This window comes from Eleginops maclovinus, chromosome 3, assembly GCF_036324505.1.
Source record: "Eleginops maclovinus isolate JMC-PN-2008 ecotype Puerto Natales chromosome 3, JC_Emac_rtc_rv5, whole genome shotgun sequence".
Lineage (NCBI taxonomy): Eukaryota > Metazoa > Chordata > Actinopteri > Perciformes > Eleginopidae > Eleginops > Eleginops maclovinus.
Genome location: NC_086351.1, coordinates 16,947,753 through 16,962,989, shown reverse-complemented (window position 1 = coordinate 16,962,989; position 15,237 = coordinate 16,947,753). Strand labels below are relative to the sequence as shown.

The window sequence follows — 15,237 nt, the reverse complement described above, 5'->3', positions numbered from 1 at the left end:
AGCGTACTGAGTCAGTATGTTATCTTTACTCAAATCTGTTCTGAATTGCCGCTGCAGCTCTATAAGAGAACATCTTCTATAACCCTGAAATTTCACAGTGAATGGGTTTTCTCATTCAGCCAAGTCAAGGTACATCTGTTATAGCTGAATGCTTTGCAGACAGCTGTGTGTGTGTGTGTGTGTGTGTGTGTGTGTGTGTGTGTGTGTGTGTGTGTGTGTGTGTGTGTGTGTGTGTGTGTGTGTGTGTGTGTGTGTGTGTGTGTGTGTGTGTGTGTGAGCAAACTAAATTATGTACATTGCACACTGTATATTGTAGCCCCACTTGCTTAATCCAAAAACCTGGAAAGATGAAAGAAATAAATGATTCCTCACTCTAATCACATTGTATGATTTTTACGGCAGCATCTACTAGTGGAATAGTCCAACTGTAGTAGTTGATTTCCATTAGCATCAACAAAATACAAATCATGGTGAGAGCTTGGTGTGTTTGAGAGATTGGTGACATTAGCACATTAGCTTACATACACTACATTTATAATTCTCTATTTTTGGATACTATTATGTATGAGGATTCATCACAGGGGGTATAACCTCAGCTTCAACTCAGAACCTATCCCCTGTAGTTTTATTTTGGATGGGTGAGGTCCTTAAAATGTTCTGTTAGTCAGTGTATGCCTCATTAAAAAATGATGCTGTTTTAACAACATATGTCTGGAGTCATCTTTGCAGCTGAAGCAAGAGGCAATAACACACACACCCACAAACACACAGTGGTCGTTTCCATCTCTCTAAGCTGTGGAGATCCAGGAGGGTCTAGCAAACTGTACTCTCTGTCCTCTAGCTCTGAGGTGAAACAGTCATGTATAAAGCTGTTGCCCAGTTGACCTGCAGACAACAGACTACCTTGATTGGGCTAATAGTGCTACTGCCCTAATACAAATGTTTGGAAGTCCTTTGCTCTACAGAGGGATCTGTGAAAGTCCTACCCTTAACCTAACCCTAAAACCAATATTCCAATCGCATGTACCCTTGCCAAGTAATAAATCAGTGCATCAGTATACAAACAGTTTAGAGTGCCCTAACATTGTTGGTGAAAATCCAAACCAAAAAATTAAGATTAGATAAAAAGACCCAAAATATTTTCACTTCAAGTTCAGCAAGTGAGGCTAGAATTTGGTCCAATGCGGTTATACAAGTTTTAAGGACATATTTATGACACTGAGCCATCATTTGGTAATGTAGTCTTCCCAAAACGAAAAAACGACAAAGTTCTGCATTTAAGATAACAAATTAACACAACTCCCAATTCACATGCCTGGACAAAAGTCCCACGGTCAACTAATATGTGACAAAATCAACATTGACTGATTGGGGGTTTTTTATAAAAATGTTTGGCATCCTTTTTGATTGTAAAGCTGCATTGATTTACTCCCAACCTTGTCCTGCTCTTTCTCTATCTCTCTCTCTCTCTCACTTCGAGGCTAACAACTGTTCATAACAAGTGCTGCCGATTATCATGATTGTCTTGTCATTATATTTGTTTGTAATTGCTTTGCATTTCAATCATGTGAGCTACAGTCAATCAGCACAAACCCAGGACAGAAATATAGAACTGTTGGCAGAATAATAATGCTTATATGATTTATTTATTTTAATTCCTTTCTATGCATGTCTTCTATTCATTGCTCATTTTCCATTCCAATATAATATGGAAGCTATTGAAAATGTACTCGAGGAACATGAAATATGATTTCCATTGAGAGAACACATTAAATAGCCTTGAGTACAAAAGGACCTAGTGTATGTGTATGGGTGCAAGTATATGGGCCGACCATAGAAAAAAAGAGCAGCCGTTACCTGGGGGCGTGTCAGCCACAAGATGCTTTTGTACCTCTGTTGGACCAACACTTGTCTATAGCCCTCCCCCTGCAGCTCTTTGTGAACTCTACGTGTTCACAGTGGTGGAATGTTATGACCATATCACTGCCATTCACCAACTCTCTCTTTAGTGTTGACTAGACTAAAAGGACAAACTGTAACCAACGGCCATTCTTTTATTTCCCTCTCTCTAACAAGTATCCAACTAGACTATTAAGAACATTTAAAGGGCTCATCAAGAGAGAACGGGAAAGGCAGGAGTTGGCAAGTACCACAGTGACCTGATCCAAACCTACCCTCACTTCCTAGAATTCTTGGAAGCAAAAATACAGAACTTTGAGTACTTCTTGGTTGGTTTATTATTAGTTTCCCATGGTAAATAATAAGGTGTCTGGTTTGTAGAGGGATAGAAATCCAATTGCATAAACACATCCAGCAAAAAAAATTCTAAGAAGTCTCATTTATGAATTATGTTCGCCATACCCTGCATAAACAACTCCAACATTGGACGCAGTGACACGACCCAATGTAATTTATGCATACCATGGCACTATTTCTAATCTAAATCTGGCTTCACACTTGATACTGACATCAACGCCTGGCTTCGCACTTTAGTCTTGGGTGTTTCACTTCTAGACTACAGTGACAACATTTAATCTGTGCAAGTTGAGCTGTTAAAGTAGCATATACATTATTCCTACATAGGAAAGTTGCATTTACCTGATAATTTGGATGATGCAAGAAATAATCCGGACATCCGGCCACAGCCATGTTTAGTGTTTCTCAGCTCTTTTGTACAATTTGCTTGGTTGGATCAGTTTCAATACAAGATCAATGGAGCAGAACCTGCAAAGGAAGAAGAGCAGACAAAAGGACGTTAGCAGAAGACTACATAGGAAGGCGAGAAGGTTCAAATGAGAAAGGACGAAGGAAGGATGGGAAAATTGAGTTTAGGTTCTGTTGAGACAAATATAGCACAGAGCACTTCTTAGCCCACATAGACCCACAGTAAACAACATGAATGAGCAACAAGGGAGGAACATAATTGACTTCTATTAAAAATCAACATCAAGACTGATACTTGTACCTCCCTTTGTCCAAAAAAAGGAACAGTTTGTAACAGACATCTGAAAAACATGCTTTGCAACATGACCAACCATTTTATGAAGCAACTAAAGAAAGTAACATTTTTGGTCACCAGTCGAATCTAGGGTAAAGTGCATGGAGTCAAGATAAACCATAATGGCTCCTGAACAAACTTTGCCCTACCATTGCAGCACACACATTCTCAGATAAATGATAAGAACCTCAAAATTGTACACAAGAACAGTTCTTAAATTAATGTGCTTGGTTACATTTTACTGCTGCATTTTTAGAGAAAATATGAAGAAGTCCCGCATCTTATGCAATGCTCTATTAGGAATAATGGAAAAAGAGATGCTTCACTCAATGAGAGTTTTGTTATTTGGGGTTTTCTTAATCAATTCCACAGTTCTGACTTGGATCCAACCCGCTTATCTCACCATACTTTGATGGTCGGCGTTTGTAAATGAATAAAGCAGCGATAGAAGTGGTACTTCAGGGGACATTAAACGTGTTCTTCTGCTCTATGAAGCCTCCCTCACGGACATCCTTGGGTCAAATAACCCCAAATGCAACAACATGGACTTTAGTCTATTTGAACTTCTTAAAGTGGGTATCCTATTAAACTCTTGGCACTGCTGCCACTGAATAAACACCTGTAAATGTAGACCCAAAAATACCCTGCAGGCACCTCTCCATGTCTTAAGTTAGATCCCAGGGTTATTTGAAGCTGAGCAGCTCGGGCTCGCCACTATGATGGTCTTTTATGCAGCAGTTCATGACCCTGTGTTGGTGTTTTAAAAATATGACCAGCAATTTTATAGACAGCTAATTTTATCCCACGTTTGCATTAGTGGTGGTGGCGGCTGCCCGTGTGGAGTCAGAGTGTGTGTATGTGCATTTCTGCCTGCACATGTGCTACTGCCTGCGTAAATGTACTGTGTTGGAATATGTGTGTGTGTGTGTGTGAGTGTGTGTGTGTGTATGTATATGGAAGTTTACATATGCTTTGCATGTGAGCCTTTACGTGGGTGTGTAAAGGCTCTATTTTTTGGATTTTCAGGGCCATTGAGAAGCTTTACAGACTTGTGTGTGTTGCCGTCTTTGATTGGCCTGTCAGTGTACAATGATTGGACCACCCTACCCCTGGAAGAGTCTAGTACCACACCGTAAACTGGAAAAAAAAATTAACTGCAAAACCTTCTGATTGTAGTGGATGTAGGAATATAAACAGCCGATATCATGAACCATCTTTTTAAGTCAAACTACACATGACAGCATTGACTGTAATGTCTGAGTTACGCTTAATGTGAATTACCAAAAAGAGAGATGTCCAAACCGTGCTTACTGTCTGACCACAACGACCAAAATTCAGCAGTTATCCTAAAATTGTGTCAGCTGATAAGATACAAAAAAAACAGTGGCAGAGCTAAAACATTTAGACGTTTTTTGGACGCCCAAAATTTGGCATGCAACTAATGATCAAACCATGAATGCTTTTTAAACAAAGAACTTGGCACCACGATTACAGGGACCGCTAAAAGGGCTTGCTTCTAACAAGAGAGTGTGTGTATTTGTGTATTATTGTATTTGTGTGTGTGTGTGTGTGTGTGTGTGTGTGTGTGTGTGTGTGTGTGTGTGTGTGTGTGTGTGTGTGTGTGTGTGTGTGTGTGTGTGTGTGTGTGTCTTATTGTGTCAGTCCATGTGTGTGGCCTGGTCAGCTGGCATGCATGGACAGCTCGTCATTTACACATTATTTACAGACACACAGTTTACAACAAAAACAAAACAAATTAACAGCCGCCTAAACTCTCCGAGCAGCCCCTCATTAGGCGCCACACACACCGGTCGACTAGATGTGGCTGAACTTCATGTCTATTATATTCAGGAGTCAGGACGTTGCCCAAAAGGGACAACAGCAGACTTCAATGACCTGCATTAGAAGTTAAACATAATGGTCGCGCCTCATCAATGCTTTATCAATTCAGGAAGATTGTAAACACTTACAATATATATATATATATATATATATATATATATATATGCCTTTTCAACATTAGTGGTTTAAATTCCTCTTTATCTGTGCGTGATAAAACATGGGAAAATCTCAGGCATTACACACAGCATTAAAATACCTTGCAAGTTTCAAAGTGCTCATTAGTGCCAAAGTGACTCTCAGTGACTGATATATTGACCAAACACACACGCACCTATGCTTAATTGCTCCCTGTCACAATCAAAGTCATTCCATTGTGAGGATTAGACCCTCTGAGAGCCCTTTGATTCAATTTCTTCCACTTGAACAGTGTACTGAAACCTAAGCATCTCCGACCTTTACAGTGCAATTATCCGGACAGTGTCGCCGCACTAGAAAGACTAGGGCTTGGGGGGTATGGCGGCTGTACCCAGCAGTGAGGTGACTTCATCTGGATTAATTAAAGTGATTTTTGCTCAAACCTTCATGAGGAAAAAACGTTTAGCTGGTGGACTTCAAACCAGCTTCAAACACAACAGCCTTAAGAATGCCCATCATGAATCATATATCTTTTTTCAGCACTATCCTATTGAGACTTTACAGCAAATACTCTCCACAGATGGTGTTACAGACATTTACCTAATGCTGTGGGAAATATTTTGTGTGCAGTTTGTACCATTTAAAAAAGGTTTTAGTTCATTACCTAAACACATATGTATCTATAAATTAAGAAAAAAGTAATCTCAAATGTCAAATCCGATAATGTGCATCTTACAAAACACACACACACAACAAAAATGGTACCTAGTGATGAATTAGCATTTTATTTCCGCTGCAAAAATCAGAGATCAACCAAACAAATGTTTATGCCTTAGAAAAGAGCCCGCACCGGCCGTCGAATAGCTCAGTTGTTAGAGCTGACGGACCATGTGCTGGGGTTTGGTCCCCAAGCAGGGGACCCGGGTTCGAATCAGGCTTGCGACCATGTGCTGCGTGTCATCCCCTATGTCTCCCTCTTTCATAGCTATCTCTCTATTAAAGGCACTGTTTGCCCAGAAAAATAAAAAAAATTAAAAAAGAAAAGAGCCCACACCAATGTGACGTGTTTGAGATTTGTACTTAATAATCTAGAACATGATATATATATATATATATATATCGCCCATGAGCCAATAAGCCATAAACACCAAGAGAATTATTCAAAAAGCTCCATTTAACTGTAACAGGAGGAGTGCACATATGAACTTGTAGGATACATAAAACAGTAGGCGACCATGTCACCAAGTGGAGATTGTGGTGAGACTCTGACTGCAGTTAGGAGAATGACACACCTTGACCTCTAAGTGTTACATGCTGTAATGGTTGTCACAACGTAAAATGACGTGGGAGAAGAAAAATAGCCCCTGACCGCTCTGTATTTTTGCTGAGCTCCGAAACTATAATCAACAAGTGTATCACGAAGTGGAGCAGCTGTTTTTGTGGGCCAGTATGCTTAGTCAGTCTAGGGGTTAATATGCTGACATATGCTCACATCTCAAGGGGCCAGCTTTAACATCCCAGGGTGATAAGCCCTGCAGGGAAGCCAAAGGCGAGGCCTGGGATCAACAGAACCCAGGGCTATTTAAAGTAAAGCCTAATTGAAACAGTAGAAACATTTCCCTGAAAAATGGTGGTGTATCATTGGCTGAACGGCTCACCAGACCAAAGATGGATGTTAAGAGGACTTAACAGGCTGCAGGCGTCTGTTTGCAACAAACATCATGAGGGTAGTGTATACAGGGCAAAGGATCCATAAAGGGATAAGGGATGGCAAAGCAAAAGAAACAACAACAAAACGCTTTCAATATGGTATTTAATTGAGGCATTAGATATTTGGACACAATTTCCTCCTATATTTAATAAAATATTATTAGGTTACATTCATCGAGCCTTTCCAAGGAGTCCAATAAAAATACCTAGAGTGGAAATGGAAATATTAAGCTTTTGACCGCAGGTTCTTTATGTAGGCCAAACTTGAAATAACAGGTGTCTTCTGAGTTGAAAACATCAGTTAGATTTTCTCAACCCATCTGCTTGCCTGTTGGTCTGGTTTGTCTGTCTCAACTGTCAACCTGTCTTTCTGTTTCAGGTTGCATTTCCATCTGTCTGTCTGTCTCTCTCTTTACCTCTCTGTTTACCCGTCTACTGATGGTGACTGCCAACCTCATACATTTCTGTGAGGTGTTTGCACTAAACATACACATATATATATATAAATAGATAGATAGATATATTTATATATATATATATATAAATATATCTATCTATCTATCTATATATACATATGTATATATATATATAAATATATCTATCTATCTATCTATATATACATATGTATATATATATATATAAATATATATATATATATATATATATATAAATATATATATATATATATATAAATATATCTATCTATCTATATATACATATGTATATATATATAAATATATATAGAGATATATATATATATATATATACATATATATATATATATAGAGATATATATATAAATATATATATATATCTCTATATATATAGATATATAGATATATATATATATTTTTTTAAAAGTATTTAGTCAGCCACCAATTGTGCAAGTTCTCCCATTTAAAAAGATGAGAGAGGCCTGTAATTTTCATCATAGGTACACTTCAACTATGAGAGACAAAATGAGAAAACAAAATCCAGGAAATCACATTGTAGGATTCTTAATGAATTAATTGGTGAATTCCTCGGTAAAATAAGTATTTGGTCACCTACAAACAAGCAAGATTTCTGGCTCTCACAGACCTGTAACTTCTTCTTTAAGAGGCTCCTCTGTCCTCCACTCGTTACCTGTATTAATGGCACCTTTTTGAACTCGTTATCAGTATAAAAGACACCTGTCCACAACCTCAAACAGTCATACTCCAAACTCCACTATGGCCAAGACCAAAGAGCTGTCAAAGGAGACCAGAGACAAAATTGTAGACCTGCACCAGGCTGGGAAAACTGAATCTGCAATAGGTAAGCAGCTTGGTGTGAAGAAATCAACTGTGGGAGCAATTATTAGAAAATGGAAGACATACAAGACCACTGCTAATCTCCCTCGATCTGGGGCTCCACGCAAGATCTCACCCCGTGGGGTCAAAATGATCACAAGAACGGTGAGCAAAAATCACAGAACCACACGGGGGGACCTAGTGAATGACCTGCAGAGAGCTGGGACCAAAGTAACAGAGGCTACCATCAGTAACACACTACGCCGCCAGGGACTTAAATCCTGCAGTTCCAGACGTGTCCCCCTGCTTAAGCCAGTACATGTCCAGGCCCGTCTGAAGTTTGCTAGAGGGCATTTGGATGATCCAGAAGAGGATTGGGAGAATGTCATATGGTCAGATGAAACCAAAATAGAACTTTTTGGTAAAAACTCAACTCGTCGTGTTTGGAGGAGAAAGAATGCAGAGTTGCATCCAAAGAACACCATACCTACTGTGAAGCATGGGGGTGGAAACATCATGCTTTGGGGCTGTTTCTCTGCAAAGGGACCAGGACGACTGATCCGTGTAAAGGAAAGAATGAATGGGGCCATGTATCGTGAGATTTTGAGTGAAAACCTCCTTCCATCAGCAACGGCACTGAAGATGAAGCGTGGCTGGGTCTTTCAGCATGACAATGATTCCAAACACACCGCCAGGGCAACGAAGGAGTGGCTTCGTAAGAAGCATTTCAAGGTCCTGGAGTGGCCTAGCCAGTCTCCAGATCTCAACCCCATAGAAAATCTTTGGAGGGAGTTGAAAGTCCTGTGTTGCCCAGCGACAGCCCCAAAACATCACTGCTTTAGAGGAGATCTGCATGGAGGAATGGGCTCCCAATGGGTTTGACCTCTATCATTGCCAACAAAGGGTATATAACAAAGTATTGAGATGAACTTTTGTTATTGACCAAATACTTATTTTCCAGAATAATTTGAAAATAAATTCTTTAAAAATCCTACAATTTGATTTTCTGGATTTTTTGTCCCTAATTTTGTCTCTCATAGTTGAGGTATACCTATGATAAAAATTACAGGCCTCTCTCATCTTTTTAAATGGTAGAACTTGCAAAATTGGTGGCTGACTAAATACTTTTTTGCCCTACTGTATATAGATATATATATATCTATATACAAATGTGAAAACACTCTAAATAGTGGGAGTTATTTATAGCGGGCATCCAGAAACATAAAATTGTGCAGTGTAATAGTGAGTAAAATGTTAAGGCAAAGGTTGTTTGACTTTAAAACTTCAACCAACTTCAGTGAATAAAATCATGCCTTGTGGCTTAGGTACTGAGGGATTATGTAGATTCATGATAGCCATTCTGCCTTCGCAAAAGCTATTACTAGAGTATTTCTTTGGAACAATAGAAAAACTGGATTATCGTGTCTTTATTGTGTAACTTGTTGGATTAGAAGTGTTTCAACAAAACCAAAAAGGGCTTCCAATGTACAGCATGAGTTCTCCCTCTAAGTACGGATGCAGGGAAAGATTTGCAGAAGCATTTCCTCCCACTAATGTGGACTTACTGATATGGAAACCGGTATCATGTGTCTCCAGACGGAGCCTTGTGGCAAAAAATAGTCAGAGTGATGAGGCATTTATCGTTCAGTGTTTACATGCACAGTAATATTTAACTATTAGCCCAAATGTGACAATATTCCAAATTTGAACCCGGTCATGTTTACAGGATATTCAGTTTGCATATTCTAAATAAAGTGTTATTCTAATTTGACAGAAATTATGTCTTTTTTTGGATTTAAGGTAAAAAACGAAATACTGGTGCATGATTTGTTTTCCAATTAAACATAACAAATCTGTTAAAAAAAATCAGCAAACAACGTTTCTCTGTACATTTGGATTAAAGTAATCCTGTTTTCCAAATGCAGCCCCTACCCAAACTCAACAGTGCTCACTGGCAGCATCTGTACATCTCATCCGTGCAGCTGTGTCAACTAGACTCCCTGTGTATATATTTGAAAATGTGTTCATGCCAGTCAACTTGACTTCAGCTGATTGGACTGGACACAGCTTAACACCGGGCTGTTCAGCTCTGCTCAGTCATCTTTGGAATGCAGATAGCACATTCCTTCCATATAGGGCACTCGGGGAAAAAAAAAACATGAGCAATATAGCAAAACCAGACCGCCAATGGATTGATTTGTGAGCCAGCCAGGGTGTGGAAACAAAAGCGAGGAACATATGACAGAACTGGTGAGTGTGCCTGTGCATACATAGCACACACTGATTGTAAGCTTCCTACTTAGGTATCATAAGGTCAAAAGGGCATTTTTTCATGCTTCTAGGACTCAGGCCATGTCAGGAACCAACGTCTTAGTTCTTCTACACCCTTGGACTGATTCTGCTTTTTCTATCTCACAGTGCTCCTGCAGGATTTCTGACCATTATGGCGAGCTCCTGCACATGCAACATCCCAGCAGCTCCTGTAGGGAGGCTGATCACTCCCTGGTCACTTGTGTTCTCTGGAAAACTTCTCTGCCCTATCTAATAAGGAACAGTTGTGCTATTGATCTATTTACACAGATGTTTTGCTTTTTTAAAGGCTATGTTTATTAGTCTTGATAAAAAATAAATAAATAATGGTAAAGTGGATATAACATCATGGGTCATGTCCCTTTTCTAAAGATGGTTACTGTCCTTGGCGCATTCATTCCTTGGCAGGTTGCATATTGCTTACTGGAAGCCGGGTGCATTTACAGACAATGCTTTGACTAATCAGTAACACACCTTCATATTTTAGTATATGAAATTTCATCTGTGATAAAGAGGCTGATGCACAAGATTAAATACGTCTCATGCCTGCCACATTTGTGTTGGCTCCTGTGGATCCCACTGTAGCTCGGGGCATCACTGAGACAGACAGACAGACAGTACAGCTGGAACAATCTCGACATCACTTCTCCTCAGATTGTGTCAAAGGCATCAAGAGAGCCACTGTTACACTCAAGAGGGAGCAGATGATTTATAGTAGTATTAAACGTACTACCTTTCATGACTCCCATAAAGTTAGAGTGTGGATAGTTGGAAGTTGGGTTCACGAGGTGTTTATCCATCATCGGTGACTTTTCGACCGGGATTTGCAGCCGTTATCCATGTTTCGCCAAAGCCCCCAGACACTATTTATAAAAACAAGTATTTTAACTCTAAACACAGGGGTTTCTGGTAAATGTTTCTCGACAAGCCAGAAGGCTATTTTATTTAGCAGGCAGCTGGTGTTTGTATGACCCTATGCAACTCTAGCTCTAAATTTGATACATTTTAAGTCAGACACCCATATCCAGAAGAGAGCAGCCTGTCCTATAATCTCAACAGACCAATCACAAGTGAAATGAGTCGTAAAGGAGGATACAGGATAGCTGAGGGATGGAACAGAGCAGGTCAATCACATGGTGTTTTACTAGATGAATTGTAAAAAAAACTAATTTGAATGATGCTCTAATCAATAATTAGTCTGTAGTTAGCAATAGATCACGTGACTGTGTTTGATGTGAAAGAGATACATGTGGTGGGAATTATTCCATGATTCTGCAATCCCCAACAACTCTAAGGAGCGTTTTAGTGTCTATGAGGTAAGAGTTTGGTTTAACAGCCTAAAGACAACTAATTGAATTCACTCTCTTCACTACAGGTCCCTGACACGGTTCACAACCCTCTCTCCAGTACCACATCCATCAATATCCCGTCCAACTGATTCCCACTGATAACCAATGCTGCGCTTTAACCAAATAGCTACCTCCCTCTCCTCCCCGACCTCCATCCTTATCCTGCACCGCTCCAGTCGAGAACATAAACAGCGTCTCAATATAAGAAACGGCACATATCCAACTCTGTGTCTGGGTTATTGTGAAGAGTTTGAAGAACGTACTGACCGTAACCCTATCCCTCAAGAGGGGAGGTCAATTATTGTACTGTATATGTTTAAACTAACCAAACAGCTTTAGTGAGGAGATTTAGCCGGACGCTGTGAGTTACCAAAACGTCCTACAGCGCGGCAACCTATGGTTATTTGGTGTATATGAGACAGGGAGTGGTATTGGCAGAAAGATGTTGCCTGCTCTGCTGTATTGTGCTTCTCTGGGCTGGTGATTCCCCTTCAGACTCCCACTAGTACTAACCTCTCTAGGCAGCCTTTAAAATGTATATATGCACATTTATTAGATTAGAGCGAAGAACAACTGGAAATAATTAAGTCCCCATACAACTTTAAATCACAGAAAAAACAGTAGTCCAATCATTTGAATTCACTGTTAGCACTTCAAGGTCTTACAATAACCAACAACCCTGACCACAGCTTAAAACTATTGTTCTTCCAAGCAACTGCAAAATGAAGATTGCAAATAATTCCAGATATGAACTTTCAAAATTCTCATATGAGGTTACAAGAGTTTAAGATGGGTGTGTGTGTGTGTGTGTGGGGGGGGGGGGGGGGGGCTGGCTGTTCTTTCTACAGCAATGCAGCACTGAAAAATGGGAGAGAGAGAGTTGAACAGAGCATCTCTGTATTCTGTTTTAATCAGCAGATTAGATGGTAGTCACTCCTCACTGGATGTGCTTGTTGCACATGTTGATTAGTCATTAATTGGCAGCTTTCATTATTTGAAAGCAGCAGCGTAAAGTGGGGCTATAAGAGAGGGCCTGATGTCATGCCGGGGGAGGCTGAATAGCACCAGTCTATGGGAGAAAGGCCTTTTGGAAAAGTGGACAGTGCCTAATTGGATGAGGATTTCATTGGGCTGCCTGGGAGAACTGGTCTTATGCAATGGCATAGATGAATGGACGGAGCTTGGGAGCAATTGTGCTTGTGCACAAGTAGTGGTCCAGAGGGCCGCGTTAGATGGATATGCCTTCTCATGGTGCCATCTTTACTACACCTGTTGGTAGCACATAATGTATTTTAATGACTGATGCTGTAAAATGCGCAAAACTGTTGCATTACTGCTAAACACAGCAATCTGACATAGAGAACATCAACACATTGCAAAGGCTACAGCCAAAGGCCAACTTGCCATGCGTTTAACAAATAACTCTCCATAGAAGGTCACAATAGTCAATATTAGTCATTCAAACGAGGTAACTGGAAGACCTAATAATGCAGATAAGAAAATGCATTTTCCCTCCTTACTTTAGTGGTTTGCCAAACATTGATCGCCTGGGGCTCAAGACATCCTTTCAGTCAATACCTTGTAACTAGTATCAGAAGTTCTATGTGATCACTTGAGGGTACAGGGGACCAGGATTTATTTTACGTACTTACTCTTGGGAATGCTAACAAACTTGGCTGGTGGAGGAAAAAAAACATAATTAGAAGGGCTTAATGAAAGTCCTATTCATAAGCACATAGGTTCACCACATTAAGCCCTGAATGCTTCCAAGTCTGAGTATAATACCAGAAAACCAGAGGGCAAAAAATGCCATTATGTACGTCAAAAAAGGGGAAACGTGAGTGAGTGAGCGATTGTAAGAGGGTATCAGAATGAGTTTAAGGACTGTGCTTTGGGGGCAAAAAAGCCCCTTATGTGTTTATTCATATGGTATCAGATCTAGCAAAGCCAACTCACCATGATTTGTTTTGATTTTGCATTGCAGATTCCAGCTGGTATGATACAATAGGACACAGGGATAGGGATAAAAAATGTGTACATATGTGCTAAAGAGATCATTTGGTCTGGCACACCACTGTTTGTCCACACCACATTACCTGCACCAACACGAGCATGTGCTCCCTTAGGTGTTCTGTTACTTACAGAATGAAGGCAACATTCTTGCCTCTCACACAGGCGGGGGTTTCAGCCACATTTGGTCCAACAGCAGACAGTGAGAAACCCAACCCACTGTACACTTCAGTGGTTAGACAAGCAAGCATTGCAGCACCTTAGGTCACAAGTGGAAAGAGGTGAGAATTGAGTCTGTATAGGTCCATATTTGCACTATGGAGGTGGAGGGGGAAGAATAACACCACAAAGTTTTTCATCTGGCAAAGCTTTACATTCTTAGAAATGACTCCTTACAAAGCAAAACAAGTTTACTCAGCTGTTATAATGGAGAAACCAGGGACATAAAACAGTAATTGTGCTGTAATGTCAATATGAGTCTCAGGGACTGTTAACTTGTGGAATCCATTGTTGAAGTTGCTTCTCTTTTAGATCCAGGCAGAAAGAGTCGACTGACATGAACTGTGCTGAGGTCCCCCCAGCAGGCTTGGGTTGATGGTGTCATGACATCAGGGAGGGGGTATTAACAGGGTATAAGCCTACACTAACCAGTGCTGAATGACTACTGGCTGACGCAAGACCCAATGGAATGCTGCCTGGAGCACGACCACTAGCTCTTATACCACCAATACCAGCTAACAGGACACTTCTGCCCCGTTTCCCCATGGATAGCAGCTGAACGTATAAGCATACAAGAAGGGCAAAACTAAGAATACAATCTTATCTGCACTTGTATATCAATAAAAGGGCTTGTTTTTAAAACTGAAGCTCAGGTTTTTGGTTATGGTTATGCAACACATTTCTGTTGTTATCACTGCCAACTACAAAGTAATTCAAATAAAAAAACAAATGGACTATAAAGAGCCGAAACAAATGCCTTTTAGGAGTTTCTCAAAATACAAACACACAAGTCTGTATGCTAGAGCAAGTTGAGTATAGCTTATTGTAAGTATAATTATATGCAATATGTGCAGTCAGCAGCCTTTGGCAGCCTGTAGTCTTGCAGAGTTCATGCCCCGTCATGCCTGTGCTTACTGAGCATAGACTTGAAATAGCAGGACTGGTGCTGAGGGGGTGAAAGAAACCGCAGCAAGAGCGGTTGCCATGTGCACAGAGATGTGACCACAACATAATTAAATAAAAGAAAGCAGGAAATAATGGCCAGGGGTAAAGAAAAGGAGAAATCTTCTTTGGCTATGAATGGGAGTGTCAAAAACGACATGCTTGAAAAGTCAACTATAGCATGTTTTAGACTGTATGCTGCATTCAGAGGGCTGTGCAGTTTGCGTATCTACATGTTCCAGAGCAGGTTGCCAAGTTGAGTGTAATATCAGCAGAGGCAGATTGTGGGTTAGGCTTTAGTCACTCCAGAAAAGGTTTTGATGAGGTTACATTAAGGTGTACAGAGCTTTAATTAACACAATAGTAATTAAGGCAGTATTTGTTTAATGCCTACATGGACCCAAAACCACCTGATACTCTTTGACCATTAATGAGAGAATGTTATATCAGC

The 15,237-nt window shown here is 40.1% G+C and overlaps 1 protein-coding gene across 1 annotated transcript in view; it reads right to left on the bottom strand.

Annotated features, from left to right (window-relative positions):
- grb10b (growth factor receptor-bound protein 10b) overlaps nucleotides 1–15,237 on the bottom strand; it is a 60,210-nt gene that overhangs the window by 43,273 nt on the left and 1,700 nt on the right. Inside the window, 1 exon segment of the mRNA XM_063878868.1 lies at nucleotides 2,599–2,724. Coding sequence (XP_063734938.1) covers nucleotides 2,599–2,649 — 51 coding nt within the window. The 5' untranslated portion in view covers nucleotides 2,650–2,724.